The sequence below is a fragment of the Alosa pseudoharengus genome, unplaced genomic scaffold (genome assembly GCF_046254945.1).
Source record: "Alosa pseudoharengus isolate Yale_2024_CS ecotype anadromous, Long Island Sound unplaced genomic scaffold, YU_APseudo_1.1 YU_APseudo_1.1_scf_5, whole genome shotgun sequence".
NCBI classification, from domain to species: Eukaryota; Metazoa; Chordata; class Actinopteri; order Clupeiformes; family Clupeidae; genus Alosa; species Alosa pseudoharengus.
This window is the reverse complement of record NW_027468837.1, coordinates 24,016,099-24,037,980: the sequence shown is the minus strand read 5'-3', so window position 1 is coordinate 24,037,980 and position 21,882 is coordinate 24,016,099. Positions and strand designations below refer to the sequence as shown.

Here is a 21,882-nt window from a genome sequence, read left to right as displayed (position 1 = left end):
TGAGAGTTCATTCATTGGGCGTTCGCAGAGCTGCGTGCGCACAACTCTCCTTGCGTCACTCCCGGGAAACCTGCGAGAAAAAGAAGCGCGAGATAAGAACTTGAGCGCGGAGACTGCAATGTAATTCTATTGTTGTGCTCTGTTATCAAAAGGGTTTGGTTGCTTTTGATAATAATCGCAAAGGTCTAAAATGTGCTAAACGTTACGAAACTGCATGCAGAACGTGGTACTAAACATTCGATCGTTGTTCCGGGGATTTTGGACTTCAAAACAGCTAAATAAGCGGGGAAATGTCCTGGTGGTCGCGCGGGTAAGTTTTAGCCTAGGATATTATTTTTTGCTGTTAAGCGCTCATCAGATCTCAGTGATTAGTTATAACATGACATTATTGCATGTGATATAAAATAGTGATATTTGCAATTGTGCTCACAAAAATAAAAGATCTATTAACTTAGCCAAGTGCGGTCGTTACGGGAATGAATGTAAATGTTAATTTAGCTGTACCCTACCTTAGCCAACAACAATAAGTTAACGTTAATTTGAAAACAATCAACAGCGATTGGTGTCCTAGCACTGCAATAATGTAGATGTGCAAAAACTGTAAAAAAAAATGTTAATCACGTAGCAGCTAGTTGCTTGTGATTTTTTTTTCAGGAGTCATTAACAATCAGCTAGGTTAACGCATACCAAAATCGCGATAGTGTTTGCTAACTTTAGTTAGCTGTCGTAGCTACTGATTATGTGTATGGGCGATTAACAGGTCTATCCTGTTGTGTAGCTATAGCTTGAGTTTGTAATGTCACAAGAACTGTAGGATTAAAAGACGTGATGTTTAGCAAGTTGCACTCTTTATGCAATTTTAGTTTCAGGTGTGTTGAAAGACGTTTCATGTTAAGATAATGACATCGAATGCTACCTAAGCAGTTAATTTTAATTACCGGTAGACATATTTTGCTTAAATTTTCCTATGTACTCAGCATACAAGCACTGATGTGTGCTTCGTGTCCAACAACAGTTGATGACACAAACAAGCATCCAGCAATCTGTTTATTTGCTCTCAACCTTCTCCTAACACTTGTAACACTAGGATGTGATGTTTGGTACTGTGTGTGAAGTGTACCTCTCACCCTGACACTAAGCCTTTTCCACTGCTGTTCTTATGTCCTTGTAGTGAGGATGGTGAAGAGGGGATGTGTCAGGACACGGACTCTGATGTAGCTGAGCAGAGAGACTGTGGGAAAGTCAAGGTGAAGTGGACCGGGGAAGAGGTACTTGCACTGGTGATGCCCCCCCCCCCCCCATTAGATATAAGGGTGTACATCCCAACTTACTTACTTGAATTTTTACAGGATGATAACCTCCGAGCCTTGGTTCAGAAGTTGGGACCAAATGATTGGAAACGAATTGCCAGTTATTTGCCAGTGAGTTATGTCTCTGCAATCTCTCACATCTTTGCTCACTTTGATTTATATTTCCACCAATTAACTTATAATCATCTTTTCTTAAATATTCAGAACCGCACCGAGCATCAGTGTCAACACAGATGGTTTAAAGTTCTTGATCCCGATCTGGTGAAAGGTCCGTGGACAAAAGAGGAGGATGAGAAGGTGATATGATTTCTTTTTCATATAATTTGTGTTTTTGACAGTAACTTGCCCTACCATGTAGTGACAGGTTTGTAGGCATCATTTTTCACTTTATTGTTCCTTATAGATTCTGACATTAACGTGTCTGTGACAGGTTCCCAAAGAAACACTGTGACTAAAAGGTTTGACTTGGCCCAAGAAGGTGACATGTTAGTGTTTTTGAATACTCTAGGTGTTTTCTATAACCAAACCACATTATTATTTCAGGTTATTGAGCTGGTGAAGAAATATGGCAACAAGCAGTGGGCCATGGTCGCCAAGCACCTGAAGGGTCGCCTGGGGAAACAGTGCCGGGAACGCTGGCACAACCACCTGAACCCTGACGTGAAGAAATCCTCCTGGACCACAGAGGAGGATCTGGTCATCTACAAGGCTCACAGTGTGCTGGGGAACCGCTGGGCTGAGATTGCCAAACTCCTCCCTGGAAGGTGGGAGAATTAGCTGTGCACAGTGCAGTTTTGTTGTACGGGTCAAAACGCCCCATGAAAAATGAAAGAAAATCCTTCACAACTTCACATTGCCAGTTTGCAACGTTTTATCAGTGCCAGCTGGGCTGTTGATGGTGTTTGCATGGTCTTTAAGTAGGTAGCTCACTAGTTTTAACTCTATAGTGCTGTGACAATTGACTGTAGACTATAGGTTTAGGATTGTGATGTTTTTTTGGACATGTTGGGGCATGTGTCTGTCCGACACAACAGCAGCATCCTTAATTTATTTACTAGCAATATGTCATATAAAAATCTGGAAGATGTCACTGGACTTAATAATCACCAGCTAATAGCCAGTTAAACTCACCTTTGCATCCATGTCTCAGTTAGTGTCTATGTGTTATTGCTACTATGTGTCTGTGTTATTGCTACTGTGGTTGATACTATAATATACTACCGCTATAACGTTAGCTTCCATTTCCACTGTAGGACGGACAATGCTGTGAAGAACCATTGGAATTCCACCATCAAGCGTAAGGTGGAGATGGGGTACTACACAGGTGTGGACACCAATCTGAGAGTGACGCGCCAGACTGAGCAGGGCGAAGTCAGCGCTCATCACAGCAGCGGCCAGCCTGTAAGCTTTGCAGCTCCCTCAGAAACTCAAAAGCACTTGTATATCATGAGTTCTGTTTTAGCTGTTGTGCTTGTTACCAAATCAGTTTTGAGCAAAACACACTGAACGCTTACCTTCTGAATTTTGGATGGTTGACTTGGTTGTAGACAACTGTCATTACTGATGCTGTTGTTTTTGTTGACTTCAGGTGGAGCTGTGCTTTGATGGTGCTGTGGACAATGTTAAAGTGATGGAAACTGTGCAACAGGTATTATTCACACTTCGCAATGATGTTTAAGTGGCAGTTTGAACTCATTCACACAGATCTATATTCTTGAATAATCCAACCTAACAAAGAACTTTCTGTAATTCTGCCTCCAAATACAAATTCCTTCATTTTATTTTTCATAAATTAGAAGTTATTTCTGAAAACTTTTTCATGCCTGTGCTGCCCCCTATAGGATATTTCATGTCCTGCAGTTGAAACAGTTCCTGCTAAGCCAGAGTCCCCGCCTTGCCGAAAAGGTGTGGTGACCCCCATAAGGGACTCGGACAGCGGTGGGGAGTCAAGCATGCACCAGTGGGTGGTGGACAGCTCTGGGTTCCTGTCTCCTTCCTCGGCACCTGCCCTTAAGGAAGTGATGGAGATGATGGATGGGGTATGAATATGTGTCTCACAGGGGAGATTAAAATGCTGTACTCATCTAGCTGTGTAGCATGATTTGTCTTTTCTTTAGGATGAAATAGATTCATTTCATTCTATGTTTAAATGTAGGATTCTTACTTCAAACATGTACTTGCTGTTTGTTGAAGTAAGATATACATTTCAGTTTTATTCTTTCTATGAAATTCAGTCACTCAGCACTAAAAAACCAAGCCATATACAAAGACTTAAATAATACTGTATTATTATTTATTAATATTATTAATAATATTATTTTCCATGAAATGTAGCCTGTACAAACAAATAAACAAAAACTTTATGGTAAGGGAGTTGACATCCATGACACAGCATTTCCGCTCTGTGGTCTTATAGCCAAAGGAGTTCTGTTACATGACATGGCACAATGCCAGAGCCTCTATGGCAGTGGGTTTATATTTTTACCAGCATATTCCATAAAGGCATAATAAATGCATTACTGTACTCGACTCTATTTCCCGTCTGCCCTCCATATCGCCACCTCCTGTGCTAATTCCCTCTGTATTGTATTTCTCTATTTATCATTTCCCCACACTCCTGTGCTAATTCTTATTCTGCCTATTCTCTACTGACTTTACCTTAATTATATTTAAATTTCACATTCCCTGTTGTCCATCAGGACATGGAGAGCTGGTGCAACCTGGCTGACGTGACCTTTGACCTCCCCGAGGAGAGCCAGAGTTCGAGTTCGAGCCCAGGGGCCGGCCCCGATCTGCTTCAGTTCCGGCTGGAAGGCAGCGCCCTGCACGAGCTGAGCAAGAGCAGCCGTGGCGAGCTCATCCCCATCTCGCCGCGCGGTGCCACGCCGCCCGCCATCATCGCCCGCCACAGCCGCCGCCGCATCGCCGGCTCGCCTGACTCCAATGACTCCATGACCCCCAAGAGCACCCCTGTCAAGATCCTCCCCTTCTCACCATCACAGGTAGGGCTGCGATCATGGCCAGTCAGAAGTCGAAGCCTGCCACTCTGAATCTCCTCTTGAAACTCCTGAAGGGGAGAGTAAAAGAAATGGGGATCAATTAATCCATTCAACTCTCCCTGCTAAACATGTAGTCGAAACATGGCAGAAACATGTGAATAGCCCTCAAATATTAACACCATTGACCTATAAGTAGACCCCCAGACATTATTAGCTGCTGTATTATATTAACCTGATTCTGAGGTTAGACAGAGCTCCAGGAGAAGGTCTGGGGACTCCTGATATAGAACAATGAGTTTTATAAAAGTAATGTCATCATGTGACACCGGATAATACCGTATTGGCCCGAATGAAAGACGACCCTGAATATAAGAAGACCCAGCCTCCCTTTCAGCACTAATTTTTTTTTTGGAGGGGGGGGGGTCTGATCCAGAGGGAGTGAGTGAGTTTTCCTTAAGTTGATCACATACTGCTGAAAAGACAGTAGCTTCTCGAAGTCTGAGGGCAAGCGCTGGGCAAGACTTTTGCAACGCAATGACAGTCCATTGCGTCGCATCATTATGGCTAGTTTTGAAGTCAGTGGGTGTTTAGCTCTTTAGTGATCTCCAAAGTCTTCAGCTGTATGACCGCTCTGGTAATGGACATTTCATAACGTTTTTCAGTCACATATTCACACTCTTCTATCAGCCTGTTGGAAACAGCTGCTTTTAGGACCACAGATCTCTTGGTCTCCATCATTCAGGATTGTGCCACTGTTGTGAAAGAAAGATGGTGACTGCTCACTTAATTCAAAACACTTGTTACAAAATATTGATACGATGCCATCTATTGGTTTTTCAATTTATTTGTCTTGGCCCCGAATTTAAGACGACCCCACATATTTTGAGGGAAAAAAACCTTGTTTTATACATTCAGCCCAATATGGTACTTAAGGCATGGCACACTTTAGTCCTCACAGTGTTTGAATCTGTCTTCTCTTTGCAGTTCTTGAACATGTGGACCAAGCAGGACACGCTGGAGCTGGAGAACCCTTCACTGACCTCCACTCCTGTGTGCAGCCAGAAGGCTATTGTCACCACACCCCTGCACCGCGACAAGACGCCACTCACTCAGAAAGAAAACTCTGTGTAGGTGCCCCACACATCAGCACTTTCTGTTTTGTGATCTGATCTAAGCTATTGTATAGTAGTTGTTGTAGATCTCTCCATGTGATTTTCTTATGTCTTATGTCTTTTTGCCATGTCAATTGTATGTATGAATAGCATTTTTAATCACATGTAAATAGAAGTGTATTTGTATAAATAACTAAAGTTATAGTCTTGCACTACAAAACCCTATGAGCACAGTGAATGGCTTACTACATGCGCAAGAGTCAGTCCTATACAGTATGCACCTTGTAGGGATTAATGTTACATTGTTTATAATAATCCCCGTTGACACCATTCATTTTATTGACTTCATAGATTTATCACTCCAAATCACAAGTCTAATTTGGATGCCAACCCCCGGACTCCAACACCCTTCAAAAACGCCATGGAGAAGTATGGCCCTCTACGCCCACTGGTGAGTCAGTAAAAATAAAAAAAACTGTAAGAAAGTTTTTTCATGTGAAAGATTTCATGTCAAAATCCTAACAATTATTTTCTTTTCTTTTTTCTTCTAAGCCTCCAACTCCAAATCTTGAGGACCTAAAAGAGGTTCTGCGCAAGGAGGCTGGGATCGAATTGATCTTGGACGACAACACTCCTCCTCCTGAACTGAGGCGCAAACAAGCAGTAAGTTTGGGGGTGTTTCAGTTTTTTAGAAGTATTCGGTTTGTTTCTATACAGCTGTTATTAGTGTGCCTAAACATCTGTCATGCTTATGTTACGTATTTTCTCGATATAAACATATATCAAAATGCATTGCATATTGCTCTTTCTGTTGTCGCTGATTTCAAATATCTTGACATTTTTTTCCTCAGCAACGGCCTCCGATGAAGAAAGTACGGAAGTCTCTGGCGCTGGACGTGATTGACTGTAACGAGTCTGCCAGAGTGATGCCTCACAAGCACATGCCTAAGATGAGCCCTGAGGTTCGCACCTTTATCCAAACATGCACTTAACAAAACAAAATACCCATGTGAACATCTGCATTATGCCTGACTATCGTGTTTGGTATTGATAGGCTGAGACGTCACTCTCTTCATCCTTCAACTCCTCCTCGTTTTCCTGTAAGAAAGACGACAACGTTCTAGATCAGGGATTCATCCTTGGGCCGTGTGAGAATGGATTAGGTTCTTTACCAGAACCTCCAACCCCGGTGAGCAGATCATGCACTTTTTTCCCTAAGCAGGGATAGCTACATTGTGGAATTGTTCATTTGATGTAGTACCAACGCTGAGTTTTGCTGATCCTACATTTCAGTAATGCGTCTAATCGTATTGTATTATGTAGACTAATTAAAATGAAGAAAATGGCCATCAAGACTATCTGGCAGTCAGTATAGGTTACCTCCATGTTTCTTTTGTGTATAATTTACATCCAGCATTTATACTGCTTGTGTCTTCATTGTAAATTCTGTTTTGTTCACTCTCAGATGTCCCAGGAATGGGAGGAGGTTGTATGTGGACGGACCAAGGACCAGCTGATCCTGACCCAAAAAGCCCGGCGGTTTTTGCGCTCCTTAAAATCTCACACCCCTAACCGTGCACTCATCCTGTCCTGAGTTGTCACTCACTTCAACTGATGTCAGTTCTGTCCGACTTGATTTTGTACTTTATTTGGCTCTTTATTTTGCTTTGTTATGTTTTGATGTCTAAAATAATCTGAATGCTTTTTGTAAGATAAATGAGTGTTGCTTAAATTACATGGACCAGTGATGCCCTGAATTAGCATCGTTCTCCTAGGAAGTCTCTGGATTGACTGTCACTAGCCCAGCATTGTTTTGTCTTTCTATTCTCATCTGATAACATAAGAACTGTAGCATCTCTTTTCTCATGTTGATTGCACCTCAAGTTTGCTGCACCATATATCTAGTAACCTACATGTCTTCACCTCAGTACTCATAGACAGTTGTAGAAGTACATTGAAGTTTAAGTCACACTCTGTTAGTTCTGTAATTGCTCTCCTGAGACTGCCATTTTTAGGGATAACCAGGCAGATCTATCACACTTGAAATAATGCAGCCTTCCCATTATTCTTCAGGTTTGGTTTGGATCAGGTTTGCATCTTAGATTGTGAAATTTAAACAGTAATAAATCAGTGAAGTAGAAAGACTTTGGTCAGAGCTGACCTGTCTATGTGTGCTAGGATGCTCATACCGCAACAGAATCATCTACATAATATAGAGCTCCTTAATTTGTCAATGAACCCTTCTGGAAATTGTGTATAGAATGTGTAATTGAATAGGACCTTAAACTCAGGCAAACCTGTATTTCCATGTTAAGATCAGGGTGATGTATTCAAAGTATTTTAGTGAAATGTCTTTTATGAAAAAAGGAGATATGTTACAGCACCAACTGTACTTAATTTAAATGTAGGTCCTAGAAGTAATTAATTATCCTCAATTCTGTGAGTTGTTTGTATAAAAACATTAAAATCGTAATATTTCATTAAGGTGTCATTGCAGTCATTCCCCCCAGTCTCGGACCTAACCATTCTGACAGTTTCAAATAGGGGGTGGGTTTATTTTGGTGTCTACTAGGAAAGACCAATGAGAAAGAGACACAATACCTCCAAAACGCCTCCCGCCCACTACAAACCAGAGTGATTATTCTTTTCTTAAATATAAATGTCCATTATATAGATAATGCATTAGCAAAACGGAGTATTACGTTATTTATTTGTGATTGCTTTAACACGCAGATATATTTTTAAAATGTGCCCAGAACAGAGAAATTAAATGTTGTACATTCGCTGGATTCGGAATCACCCAACCATTCTGTCGGATAGGTTACAAAGATATTTTACACTACGGGTTAGTAAAGATTTCATAAAATAATTATAATAAGACTTAACAAATATACAAGCATAATGTCAGAAGTACTGTTGGGTGCATTTGATATTGATTGAAATTGTTACATGACAATTAAGAAAGTTGATTTCTGACATTCTCACCCATAAACACAACATGGTATATCCAAATCAGGTCCCGGAACTATTCGTTAGACTTGTGGTGACGCTGCATTCGGCGACATGGCGCAAACTAGTAAGTGAGATTTTCTTGGTTTGTCATTTAATATTTTGCAAGTTGTCTACAGTACAATCGCTGTTTTGCAGCACAGCATTGTAAACCCTAAAGTAATCCAACAGAAATACCACTTACATCGAAAACATTCAGCGTTCCATTCAATTTTAGTTCTGCAAGTCGGTCAATGGCTCGTGCAGGTACCCATACATAATGAATGGCTGAAGAGACCTAGCTAGCTTTATAGCTAATCAAATAGCCTACATACTCTGTGAAATGGGATGTGCAGGCAGCCTGCCCAGTCGACTTATTACTTGACCGGTGGCCATTATGAGCTTAATGCGCTGTGTTTTGTTTTCTTAGAATATCTTAAAAACGTATACGTAGTCATTAGACTGCTGAGATGACAAGCTAGACGTGTGCATGCCAGACATAGCTAAGTGGCTAGCTAACATTAACTAGCTACCTGAAAACTGTGATCGTTGCTTTCGTGTTCTTAAATGTTTTGGACGTTGTAGTTATATTACTTTCCCATGATACAAGCACCAGTACACACAGTATGAGTATGAATGTTTGACGCAAAGTGCTGCCACAAAGTGTGTTATACTGTGTGAGACGATTGCTATGGAATGACTACTTCCTTGTCTGAATCCAGGGTTACTTTGTTTGGTGCTCCTTGTGCTGGCGGTCGGGGCTCAAGCCCTAACCCCGTCTCATCACCTAACAGCGTCTGATGTGGCACGACTGGAAGCCCGGCTGGCCCAGCCCTTCACAGACCTGCAGTCTGCATACTTCTCCATTGTTGGCCTGAGCAAGTTGGGAGTGACTGTAGCGGATGCAGATGTAAGCACCTACAGTATACACATGTCCAGTCTACCAATAAATATGACTTATGAGTAAGAATGATGGTGTCCATAAGATTAAGCGCAAATGAAAAGGAGATTGAATTTTAAATGTTGCCTGTCTCCACAGGAAGCATGCCGATTCCTGAAGTCAAATCTGGATCCATCAAATATTGAGTCTTTATTCTATGCTGCTGAGTCTGGTCAAGCACTTGCAGGATGTGAGGTAAGTGTAATATTATGTGTTTTTTGCTTTTTATGTTGAACTTTAATTAAATGTCAGATACTCCACTTCATTGTGGTATGTGTGTTAACTTTAAGGTTATTTTGGCCTTTTATGTTAAACCTGCATCCTAATTGGCAACCTCAACACACTTTTGTCAACCTCTGCACAGATCCCAGTGTCAAATGAGACCCGGGACCTCCTGCTGGCCGCAGTGAGTGAGGACTCCACCGTGGCTCAGATCTATCAGGCAGTGGGCGCCCTCAACTCCCTGGGACTCCCTCTAGCCTCCCAGGAAGTGGTCAGTGCTCTCTCCGCCCGCATCACCAAAGAGGACAATGTACTTGGGTAAGTGTTTTGAGTTTTTATCGAGAGGGTGAGTCATTTGGCAAATGCTGTTAGCCATCCTAGCTTGAGATAAGGTGTGCAGTTGTAATGTTTGTGTTCTATGAAAAGTTGCAATCAATTTCATTCTTTTTTTTTTTTTGAATAGAACAGCTATCGGAACTGTATTTGCTGTGATGTGACATTATTTTCTGGGCAGGACTGAGAAACAGTTGCCAGTTGAGCTCTTTTGGCTTTGAATGAAGTCATTGCCTAAATCACGACCAACTTGGATGTCAATTTGAATACTCACAAGGAAACTAGGATTGGTGTGATCTAGAGATCATGCACTCTATTTTAAATGATTTTTGTTTCAGTGTGAGTTATTTTAATCTCTCTCTCTCTCTCTCTCTCTCTCTCTCTCTCTCTCTCTCTCTCTCTCTCTCTCTCTGTGTGTGTGTGTGTAGAATCATCTATGCCCTCCACACAGCTGCTCGTCTCTCTCAGCAGGCAGAACTGGGTGGGATCCTGGAGGAGATTGAGGTAAGTGCACACTTCTAAGTGTTTTGTGAGACCTGTAGATGGGGCTTTGGAGCATCAGATAATCACCTTTAGTTTACACTCAGCTTCTGAAGTGTTAATACAGGGGGGTATTCCAGAAAGCAGGTTTACTGGCTTAACTGGGTATGTTAACCCAGAGTTAGTGGTAAACCTGGGATTTCAGTTCCATAAAGCTCAAAAATGATCAGGCTATGTAAGTAACTATGGTAACATAGGCTCTGAACTGAACTGGGTATGTAAACCCAGAGTAAACGATAAACCTGGGATTTTTACACTTGTCACACAATAGCGTTTCATTTTGACGAAGGTCCGATTGACAAAGAAGCACAAAATCATGTAATTTTCATCCGTGCAATTCACCGTGAGAGGGCGATAAGACCACGACATCACATGATAGCCTATCCATTCTTTTCCAAACGAGTTTTTCAAGAGCGCTAGAGTTTTTCAGCTGAATCCTAATATAGGCTACTTGAAAAGCATTCTCCATCCCTATATTACGCATGGTGGATTAGAATAGAATAAAATAAATCTTTAATGTAGGCTAGCTAGCCTACACCATAGTGGACATTTGTGTTTGGCTCACCAGACAGATGGACAAACAACATCTCAGACACATTGAAGATATAATTAAAACAAGTACAGTACAAAAAAGGGGAAACATAGCCTATAGAAAATGAATAAATAAGTTTAAATATAGCTGTACAGCTCAGCCGGGTATGCATGTTGTCACTAAGTTTGGTTAAGAATGCTGATGGCATTTGGGATAAAATATTTTTTTAATAGGCTACACACGCTCTCCGACTGGGAGTTTTTGTAGTGTTGAAGACGCAGAGCATATCGGCAAGCTGTCGGTCGGTGCGTAAAGTTTGCCTTGCGCTAAAGCAGTTCCTGCGCAACTTCATTCGTTTTCCTGGACACAAACCCACGAGGATCATTAAAGTGTAGTTTCACCAACTGGCAGGTCAGCATCACTTATTACATTTTCCAAATGTGCACCGAAATGTGTCCAATACCATGCCTTCCGACATTCACCCTTCCGATGATGGAGCACAAAAGTTTAACTTGGCCCACAGCTGCAGGACCCGCGTTAAAATAGAAAATTACATTTGGGATTCTCAAAGAATTCTATGGCCCACTCAATCTGTTACAACTAGGCTAGTTTAAGAAAGCATCATTCAAAGCAGTCAATACAATACGTGATGTCCAGTGAATTATTTAATTGTTCTTTTGACATTAAATAGGCTATCTTAAACATACTCATTTACACGGTCAGTTAGGCTATTCTCTGCCAAGCAAGGTCTCGGACGCAGGCGCTTAAGTATTGCTCTTTATTTGTTATTACAGTTCTCTCCTCCTCGTAAGCCTCGACTACTCCGCCTCTGAAAAATACGGTGCTCTTCCTTTCGCCGGTTTCACTCATGGTTTCGACTCTCAATAGATGATGCCTTTATAAGTTCGCCGTGAACGCGCACAACTCTAGGTTATCTAACACAGGGTTGATTGAACTAACTGGTAACGGTGTTTTGGAACCGACAGCTCGGGTTTAGTCGCCACAGGTTCAGACAACCCAGAGGTTAAGTTTTATCTCAGTGTTTGTTAAACCTCCTTTCTGGAATACCCCTCTGATTTGTGTAATCTTATACACTTAAAGTTTTAACCTTGTTTTTTTGGTTTGTTATTTTTTATTTGTCATACTAATGCAGTCACCCACAGAAGTACATGTACAAGTCTCCAAATTACCTTTATTATGTATATGTGTATATACACACACACACACACACACATATATATACACATATATATAATGTGTGTGTGCGTGTTTGTCATCTCTCTCAAATCTGCAAAAGAATAAGCAAATCAGAACTATTAAATCCATGATGGTCAGATTCACTAATTCACTCTGATGTGTCCCCAGGACCTGGCAGCTCGTCTGGATGACCTTGGTGGACTTTTCCTTCAATTTGAAGAAGGCCTGGAGGCCACAGCCTTGTTTGTCAGTGCCGCCTATGGTCTGTCCGACCATATGGATATGGAGCCCCCACTTAAAGAGGTACACTATTTACCTGATATTATGTGTTGACAAACATGTTCCGTATCCTGGAAATCCAGAGTTCTCGCGAGAGCACAATTTGAATTTGCTCAGCGAGTCACTCTGGCAATGAGTAATGATGCTCATTAACTATGCCCATGGAACCAAGCTGCACCAATCACATCGGTGTATCTGATATACAGTAGGCGGGCCAGAGGCTATAACGGATGACGTCAGCGCTGCAACCTCAAAGTCCCGAATCAGTCAGTAAGCATTGGTCGTAGTGTTATCCAATTGTATGCAGTGATATTTTCAAATGCATGCTTGGTGCCGCCCCTCAAGTTGGGCCCTTTTCATTACTCATAGCCAGACCCCTTAAATCTTTCTAGATTTGGGTCTGGATTTCCAGGCTACATGTTTAGCACTTTTGTTTGCAAATTAGTAAGTAATATACCTAATGGTTGAAGGACCAGGGAAATCTATCAGGAGATGATGTAGTACATGAGAGCAGTGCAGCACTGTTACAGTAAAATAAAAAATACTGAACTACTAAAATAAAGCACGTAACTGAAGCATTCCAGTAGCGAGCGTACAAATGGTTTTAAAAGACTGGTCTAATTTTTTCAAATGTGCGCATTGTTATCACTTCTGGTGTAGCCAGTTCCATTGATTATTGTGGAAACTAATGGCTGCAGCATAATCTCTATGCATGAAATGCCTTAGGCATAGACTGTATATATGGGTTGTGTTGTACTGTGTTTGAGTGTATATTTAGGTGTAACATCCTAGTCATTGCTTGATGAACATGTCTCTTTGCTCTTCAGGGAGAAACCTGGTGTTATTGTGGAATTGTCAGAATTGCTGGGCAGTTAGCTCACAGTAAATCACATTTAATTTTGCCTTTCACAGGACCAGGTCATCCAGCTGGTGAACTCCATCTTCAGTAAGAAATCCTGGGACTCTCTGGCGGAGGCCTTCAGCGTGGCCAGTGCAGCTGCTGCCCTCTCCAGCAACCGCTTCCACGTGCCCGTGATCGTCAGTGCCCAGGGCCCCGCCTCTGTGTCCCACAGCCAGCCCACCCTGCAGGTAAACACTGAGGCTGCCTTCACACTTGGTCCGTTTAACCAAAGCCCTTTTAGGCAAGTCCCTCCACTCGGCGGCCATATACCAACGTTTTATGGGCACTCATCGGGCACAGTCTTTGGGTCGAACTGCGCGTGCGCAAGGCTTCACGACACCAATCTTGCTCCAGCGGCGAGATCACAACACATGATTGGCACGATGTCTTCACAACACACCATATGATTGGCTCAATGTATTCACAACATAGCACATGATTGGCTCAATGTATTCACATGTCGACGTTTTGCCGAGGAAGGGGTGGGATATGTGTAGACAACGGCCATATTGGCGTGACAAACTAGCCCCATGCATTTCTATGGAGTATTTTCCGAGTGCTGTGTCTCCACATTAGAAAGTCTCTGGTTTAACTGGACCGAGCCTGAGTGGGATTGCTCCCCTGTAACCGTCTAGCTGGTCTTGGGTTTGCACCTGAGTTCGGTAGACTGTGTTAACACGGTCAAAAATAACCAATGGTCCAAATGAACTCTGGTCCGGACCAAAGGGTCTAGTGTGAATGTACCATGAATCTGGAGTGGCTACATTTTGGGTAAACTCTATGAGGAAAATGTACATGGATGGCTGAATTCTCAGAAAGCAATTGTACTAGTAAAGAAAATATCAGTTTGGAGTAAATTAACTTTGTTTTGGTTAGGACCATGTCATGGAGTTCAGTGGCACATAGTTGTTAACTATTATATGACTTTTTAGGATAATTGTCATTAAAAGGACTGACTGTCTGAAATGGTTTTAAATGAGTCGTTAATCTTTGCCTGTTGTCCCGTTCCTCAGCTCCAGGTGACCGATGTTCTTTGCCAGCCCCTGGTGTCTGCCAATGTGGTGGTGGAGAGCGCAAGCGCTGTAGCTTCAAAGAGAGTCATCCTGAGCCAGACCCCCTTCACTCTACGAGAGTAAGTACCTCCCTTTTACTGACTCAAATCAAGATCAGGTGCTCTTAATGGCTTTTGTGTCACAAAGAGGAAAACTGACAGAAAGCAGAAACACACATTTGGACCATCAGAAAATGAAGTTTTGTTGTTGTTTTGAACCAGTATTTGTGTGATTTTGTTTAAAATTCTTTACATTTCTTTCGCAGTGGTGTCTTTGAGCTGAATTTCATGGACAGCCAACCGGCCAGCGGCTACTACCAGTTTGCTGTTGCCGTCACTGGAGACAGCAGGCTTATTGCAAACCATGTTGAGGTTGGTGTGCACTCACTTCACAAACTTAATTGACATTTGGAACTTCTAACACTTATGTCAGATTTAGGAATCATTTATTTTGCAGACATTATGCAGGTGTGCAGTTTAATTGCTCTGGGCTTGTCATCAGATGATTCAGAAACTCATTAAGGCTGATTTTTGTCTGTGGGCTGGCAATTAATTGGTTGAATGCTTGACAGGCCTTGGCTCAAGGGCAGTTAATCACACAATACATGTTATTTTTCTGCTTCTGTGGGGTCGCCACAGGTAATTAGATTAACAATAACATATTAGCATTAGAGGTAAAGGTCAAACCAATTAACCAGAGTTATTTTTTTACAGTTGATTCATAAATACAATGACCGATTGCAGACGTTTTACCATTTCATTGTCACCTTTGTACAGTTTGACTCGAGTGCACATGTCAAGGGTCTGTATTTATTATAACGATTTCTGCCTTCTTATTTTGTTAGCTCAAAGTGAAAGTGTCTACAGAGGTAGCCATCACTAATATGGACCTCTCTGTGGTAGACAAGGACCAGAGTATTGGAACCAAGACCACAAGGTGAACGTCTTTAATTGACTAACTATAATACCACTGTTTCTCCATCATTAGCTGTTTCTGAGTACTAATGCTGTGCGGTACTGTCTTCTCAGAGTGGACCATCCCAGCAAGGCGAAGAACTCCTTCATGGCTGACAGCCACCAGAACTTTGCCATGTCCTTCCAGCTAGTGGATGTCAATACAGGGGTTGAACTCACCCCCCATCAGGTATGCATAATTTAATTGGTCCCTCTGCCATCATAAAACTGGTACATGCTCTGGAAAAGTGTACATTTTTCTTACATAGAATATAGAATTAATGCATGTTGATTGTCTTGTAGCTCAAGTACTCTTATAAAGTGTAAAATAATGAGTTACCTATGGTTCTTACATGTGCTGTGCTGAATATCATTTTTCCCCCTTAGAAGTGAAAACTAAATTTAAATTTTGGCTCATTTTATATTGAAATTAAGTCTGGAACGAGTTTTACTGGGAATTTTTTTACTCTTCCTTCTCAGGTGTTTGTGAGGCTGCACAACCAGAAGACTGGACAGGAGGTGGTGTTTGTGGCCGAGCCAGACACAAAGAACGTGTACAAGTTTGAACTGGACACAGCCGAGAGGAAGTCTGAGTTTGACTCCATGTCAGGCACCTACGCCCTCTACCTGATGATAGGAGACGCCACCCTGCAGAACCCCATCCTCTGGAATGTGGTAAGTGACCGCTGAAGATACCAAACTACAAGAGACTTTGAATGAACAATGTGTTAGAGGCTTTAGATTTTTCAAACTATATACTGTCTTTGTTGTTTTTGTTTTTGTTGTCAATGTTATGGACAAAATTGTGAACAGCTTTGGCACTCAAACCATTTCATACCTGTAGTGCCATATTGTTTGATTTCTACCACCTTTTCACAGGCTGATGTCGTACTGAAGTTCCTGGATGAGGAGGCCCCTTCAGCTGTCCAGGCTAAAACCCTCTATGTCCCTAAGCCTGAGATCAAGGTATATTACTCTGATACCACACCAGCAAACTCTACTACAACCACAACATCAGCAACAACAGCTTGTATTTATATAGCGCTTTATCAAGGCACCCAAAGTGCTTTACAGTGAAGGGGAACCTCACTAACCAGCACTAATGCATAGCACCCACCTGGGTGGTTCATGGCAACCATTATGAGCCAGAACACTCACAACGCACAGCAGCTGGTGGAGAGTTTGGGAATGCCACATATACATATACAGCCAGTGTACCCCCATATACAGGCCATGTGTGCATCTCAGCTTGGGAAGTAGACATACTGTTGAATCTCATATTCAACAGGATAAAGGTCCATCTTGCAACCTGCAAACAGGGCTCCCACGGTCATGGAAAACTTAGAAAAGTCATGGAATTGTAAAATCCCATTTTCCAAGCCTGGATAAATCATGTTCAGTTCAGTAGATTCCATGTAAATTCCAGTAAATTCCTTGAAGGTTTTGGAAAAGTCATGACATTTCATTGTCCAACCAGGGACTCAGGGTAGCGTATATCATGTGGCAAAGTTTGGTTGCTTCCTTCATAGATAATGAATGATGGGGGAGAAAACACATTTTATTGAATTCAAAAAAGGTAGTTCCACCGCGCTTCTGAATTCAGGTCTGGTGTTTCACAGGAGAGGACCGATCATGTGGAGAGGGAGAAGGTTGACCGGAGCACACAGAGATGGCTTTTAGTTGTATTTTATTATGGTGCAAAGCAATAGACTAACGTTTCAACACTTCTGTGTCTTCGTCAGAGTACATGATCTCCCATGGAATCTGACGTAGACACAGAAGTGTTGAAACGTTAGTTCCCTCTGTGCTCCGGTGAACCTTCTCTTTCTCCACATTTTATCCAGTCTCATATATCACATTACATCATTAGTCCCAACCTGTGGTGTAAAGTAAGCAGTACTTATTGGCTGTGAAAAAAGGCATGGAAGGTTATTGAAACCTTTCAGTAACCTTTTCAAGGTTATTGAAAAGTTCATGGAAAGGTTTTGAAATTGTCAGTAAAAAAGGGTGGGAGCCCTGTACAAACTTCAGTAGAGTAGCCTTATGAAGTTGTGTTTTTGTTTTTCAGCACTTGTTCCGGGAGCCAGAGAAGAGGCCCCCCAATGTGGTGTCTACCACCTTCACTGCTCTTGTGCTCTCACCATTCCTGTTACTGCTCATTCTGGTAAGCTGCTTTGTTTGCACTCTCCAGTTTAATATTCCTACGCACCGGACAACTGTAAAGTATCCCTGCGGTGTATGTGTAGTGTTATTCAGACAAAATAAAATACTTTGTTTCCAGCCCTTCTGTGTGAAACCTTTTATTTGATATCATATTCACATGTAATTAAAGTGCACTGGATAAGTAGAGCTTTGTGTTGTGAGTGTTTTGGAGCTACTCATGGTCAATTTGAGAGAAGCTCTATCCCTATGAGTCAGCTTTATTTTCTAGTCTTTTGTTATGCTGCTAGACAACACAAACTGATGTTGGTATCTCACAGTCTGTCTATTCCCCTATGGTCCTGTCTCCCCCTTCCTTATGCAACCCTCCCCTCTCTCTCTCCTCCCTGTCTCACAGTGGTTCAAGCTGGGAGCCAACATTGCCAACCTCAGTCTCTCTCCCAGCACTGTGCTCTTCCATGTTGGCCATGCAGGTGAGCCGAAACATCCACATACATAATATGTGTATGTCATCTGTTGAGTTAACCTGCTGTCTTTGGTTGAAAGACAAGGAAGGGCATGTTGGCAAATATATGAAAGAGGATTTAAAAAAGATATATAGATATATACGTGGATGATTATGTTGTAATGTGCAATGTGTGTTGCAAATTGCGGTGCCTGTCTTCCAACTTGTCAGTGGATAGAGACCCAATGTGGTGATTCTTTTTAAATGTCCTCCACATTAAATGTTATGTTCTGTTTATTTTCCAGCCATGCTTGGTCTCATGTACGTATACTGGACTCACCTCAACATGTTCCAGACCCTTAAATATCTGGCCATCGTCGGCAGTCTCACATTCCTGGCTGGAAACCGCATGCTGGCTCAAAAAGCAGTCAAAAGGTACCCGACCTTCATACACCATCACCCAGACATGTTAATAGACAAAATCACTGCTTTAGTCTTAAAATTATTTTGACCTTAGGACCGTTCACACTATAGGAACTTTTTCTAGTTCCTAGAACTGCTTTTTTTCCACGAATTCGTACAGCATGGAATTGGGCATTATTGAGTTCCTCTGACCGCAGTTCCTATTTGAGCACCTTCATGGCGGTAGGGTCTTTTCTTTGCGCATAGGTACCATTACTGATGTACATGCCAACTTGGTCAAGGCAGCAGATAATTCTGCTACTGTTTAAAATGAAAACGGCACGAGAAGGCTGCAGAGACTGACTGTCACATGAAAAATGCCTTCTAGGCAGATGAGAAGAAGGATGAAAGCAATGCTGATTTGTTTTTTAAATGCTTCCTGATACCATGAGCTTCTAGTTGGTCAATACACTTCAGTAGCTAGTAACTAAATAATGCTGTTCGTTGCATTACTTTATGTTCGTGTAATAATTTGGCTACTGACGTGTGTGAAGTCGGCACTGTGTGCGAATGCAAACCGAAAAAAATCCCTAGGAACTGTAGTTCTTGGGGTAGCCTTTCCAGTTAGTAGTGGGTGGAACAGGGTTCTTGGAACTATTGTCTGAATGTGCCTATTGTTGACGTATCACCAGAGGGGGAAAAATATCAACGGATTTAAACAGAATTGTGCATTAGTAAGAGGGAGGGCTCAATTCAAAGTGAGCTCAAAGTGTCTTTTCAAAATGTCACTTCTGCATTAGCAGAGCGAAAGACTATCCAGTAGTTTCCTGTTAGCGAACAGTTAGTTGGAATAGGCCTCCCTCCATCTAATGTCCCATGTGAGATCCATGTGGCATACTTCAGAGCAGGCCATGACCCACCAGTCCTTAGCCCTATCCCTGGGGATGTTAGGCAGGCCAGGGCTCACAGTGAAGAGCTTGCCCCAAGAAACCTCTCTCCTGTGGGACATGGGAAGGGCACGAAGGCCGGTCAAGCACTTCGCTACGGTGTAATTGGCTCCCAGAATATGCACAAGAGGGGTCTGTGTGCTGTTGGGTCGTCAGGGTTGGTCGTCAGTGTTCAGTATGACACCCTTGTTAAATCCACGTAGTCTGTCTCTGTAAACAGCAGGATGTATAAAACCTGTGCTGTCTGCTTTCTGTAAATCCCACTTCCTTTCCAGGGCCACTCCTGTGAACAGGTCTCACTTTTACTCTTCTCCCTTGTGCTGTCGCTCTCCTGCAGCGCTTGTTTCCCTAAACCACCTATCCACTCCTCTTTCTCTCTTTGTTTCTCTCTTTTTTCCCCCCCATCTGTCTCTCTCTGTCTCTCTCTGTCTTTCGTCTTTGCTCCTCTTTCAGGATTGCCGCTGAACAAAGTAGTAGGTTGGCAAAGTATAGGAGCCTGCGGTAAAAACACTCTGAGATAGTATCAAAGCCCAGTCTTCCAGGCTGAAGTAAGGCTTTATTCCACCCACTCCCTCACCCATGTGCTTCCCAAATACCCCTGCATTTCCCTTACTCCACATCAAAGAGCATGGCATGGTGTTGCATTCTGGATCAGTGGTGTGTTTTTGTATGTCATGAGTGTCCGTGTGAGTGAAAGGCTACAAACCCCCAGCTACAGACGCTCGCTGACCATTGCCTCCCACTTTTGTTCTGTTGGTCTATTGAGAGGTTTCCCTGTGTTCTGTTTTTGCATGGCACAGCGGGCAGTGGTTTGAACAGGAGCAGATCTGCCCAGGGTCTGTCCCACAATATAACATAAAATATGTAACATTTCATTCATGTTACACTGTCATGTACCTCATTTACCTCATATAGATGTAAGAAATGTGCATGGGAAATTCGTTAGATTTCATTGTAAGAATAACACTGGTTGTGTCCATGTCGGTCTCAAGTTGTGTTTGGTTGACCAGAGGCTTTTTTTGTATTGATTTTGTGTGATTGTTTTCTTACAGTGTATACATGTTTGTCTCTGAATTTCAATGCCATTTGCTTGGCCTTTTTTTACTGATGTGTCCTCTTTGCATTTTTTTAGACTTGAGGGGAAATAATGACAAGACATTTCTACAGAAGACAAGAATCCTTCAGTTTGTCAGTGGTTTTATTTAAATCTCATTCAAACAGAAGCCCTTTACACTCAGTAGGCTGAATCAAGACCTCAAGATGTTTGTGAAGATCTTGCCTCCGTCTTTGGTTGAGTGTAAACTATTTGAGCCCATCATTTTCAGTTTGGTCCAGTCATCCAGAAAAAAAAATGCAGTCTATAATTTTCCCATTTTCTAGTAACTGAATGCACTGTACAATGAGAATTGTGAGTTTCTTGACAAATGCTTGTGAATAGACATGGTTTGGCCATAATGTTTCCACTAAAGCATGTAATATAATGTCAGTGTATGAGTACATTGTTGAATTGAATTTTGTTTTTTATTGTTTTTCACATTGGGGATGGAAATATTGATCTTTAAAAAAAACATTTGAACAGGTGTCAGGTTGTTAAATATGTTTTTGAATGTTTTGGACAAGACTTTGTCTGTAATGGATGTCATGTTATTTTTGGGTGTGTTCATGTGTCAATCTGCTGAATCAGTGGATTGATATTTTTTCCAATTCTAGAATGAAGTCTTTGTATGCTCAGTATATCCGTTACAAACAGATAGGAGCCAAAACACTCTAAATCAGGAGAGATTAATCTTGTCCACACACCTCCCTACCACATGCAACACTCAACAATGGCAGACAATGTTTTGTAATTAAAACAAAATAAAAGGATGGAGTGGAACATTCTGGTAGTCCTGTCTGATTTTTGCCAGATGTTTTATTAGCTAATATGGGTTTGTGTCGTCATTGGAGTGGACCGTGTCTGCAGCATAAAAAACACTTAACTTAAAACCTTTCATTTTAATGTATTATTTATTCAGTGCAATTTTCATACATTCAACACTACTCCTTTTTTGTATGTGCTTAAGACGGTTCAGTCCAGGGTAGAGAGGAAGAGATGACCAGTTGATCTCCCGTGTTTAGAGCTGAGGAAAAGATGTCCTTGTGAAGAGGCTCTAGATCCGCAGCAGTGGTTGTGACTATCTTCTCCCGAGAACTTCGTCATAGTGGAAACTGAAAATGCCTGCAAGAATGAAATGCCTCTGCCATTGATCAACTCAGTATGGAACTAGGGCTGCGCAATTTGGGGAAAAGATCTAATTGTGACTTCTGACAGATATTTGTGATTTGCGATATGATTTTTGAATGTCAATTAAGTTCAATATTCCAAAGATTTGTACCACCCCTGATTGGTGTACATACCTGGTGCACAAGAAGCACAGCACCCCCGACCGAATATGAAGCTCACCAATCCAAATTTATGTGCCACTCACACACTACACACACCCACCAACCAGAAGTGGCATAGTCAAGGAGGATGTAATGGATATAATAGTCAGTAATGTGACAAAATTATCTGTGCACGATTATTTGTA

At 41.9% G+C, this 21,882-nt stretch overlaps 2 protein-coding genes across 2 annotated transcripts; both read left to right on the top strand.

Annotated features, from left to right (window-relative positions):
• Nucleotides 1–55: 55 nt before the first annotated feature.
• mybl2b (v-myb avian myeloblastosis viral oncogene homolog-like 2b) lies at nucleotides 56–7,901 on the top strand. Its single transcript, XM_076267612.1, has 15 exons — nucleotides 56–310; nucleotides 1,172–1,268; nucleotides 1,350–1,421; nucleotides 1,515–1,607; nucleotides 1,854–2,074; nucleotides 2,564–2,711; nucleotides 2,899–2,958; nucleotides 3,152–3,349; nucleotides 4,010–4,312; nucleotides 5,294–5,436; nucleotides 5,773–5,872; nucleotides 5,974–6,084; nucleotides 6,273–6,383; nucleotides 6,476–6,610; nucleotides 6,887–7,901. The coding sequence occupies exons 1-15, from the start codon at nucleotides 291–293 to the stop codon at nucleotides 7,013–7,015; spliced, it is 1,941 nt and encodes a 646-aa protein (XP_076123727.1). The 5' UTR covers nucleotides 56–290; the 3' UTR covers nucleotides 7,016–7,901.
• A 228-nt stretch (nucleotides 7,902–8,129) lies between these two features.
• rpn2 (ribophorin II) lies at nucleotides 8,130–21,190 on the top strand. Its single transcript, XM_076267749.1, has 18 exons — nucleotides 8,130–8,266; nucleotides 8,438–8,497; nucleotides 9,132–9,319; nucleotides 9,449–9,544; nucleotides 9,714–9,889; nucleotides 10,333–10,408; nucleotides 12,342–12,476; nucleotides 13,365–13,541; nucleotides 14,367–14,485; nucleotides 14,671–14,776; nucleotides 15,250–15,341; nucleotides 15,434–15,548; nucleotides 15,839–16,033; nucleotides 16,238–16,324; nucleotides 17,427–17,522; nucleotides 17,916–17,991; nucleotides 18,269–18,398; nucleotides 20,445–21,190. Exons 2-18 carry the CDS (start codon nucleotides 8,485–8,487, stop codon nucleotides 20,458–20,460), a joined length of 1,893 nt encoding a protein of 630 aa, XP_076123864.1. The 5' UTR covers nucleotides 8,130–8,266; nucleotides 8,438–8,484; the 3' UTR covers nucleotides 20,461–21,190.
• The last annotated feature ends 692 nt before the right edge of the window (nucleotides 21,191–21,882 follow it).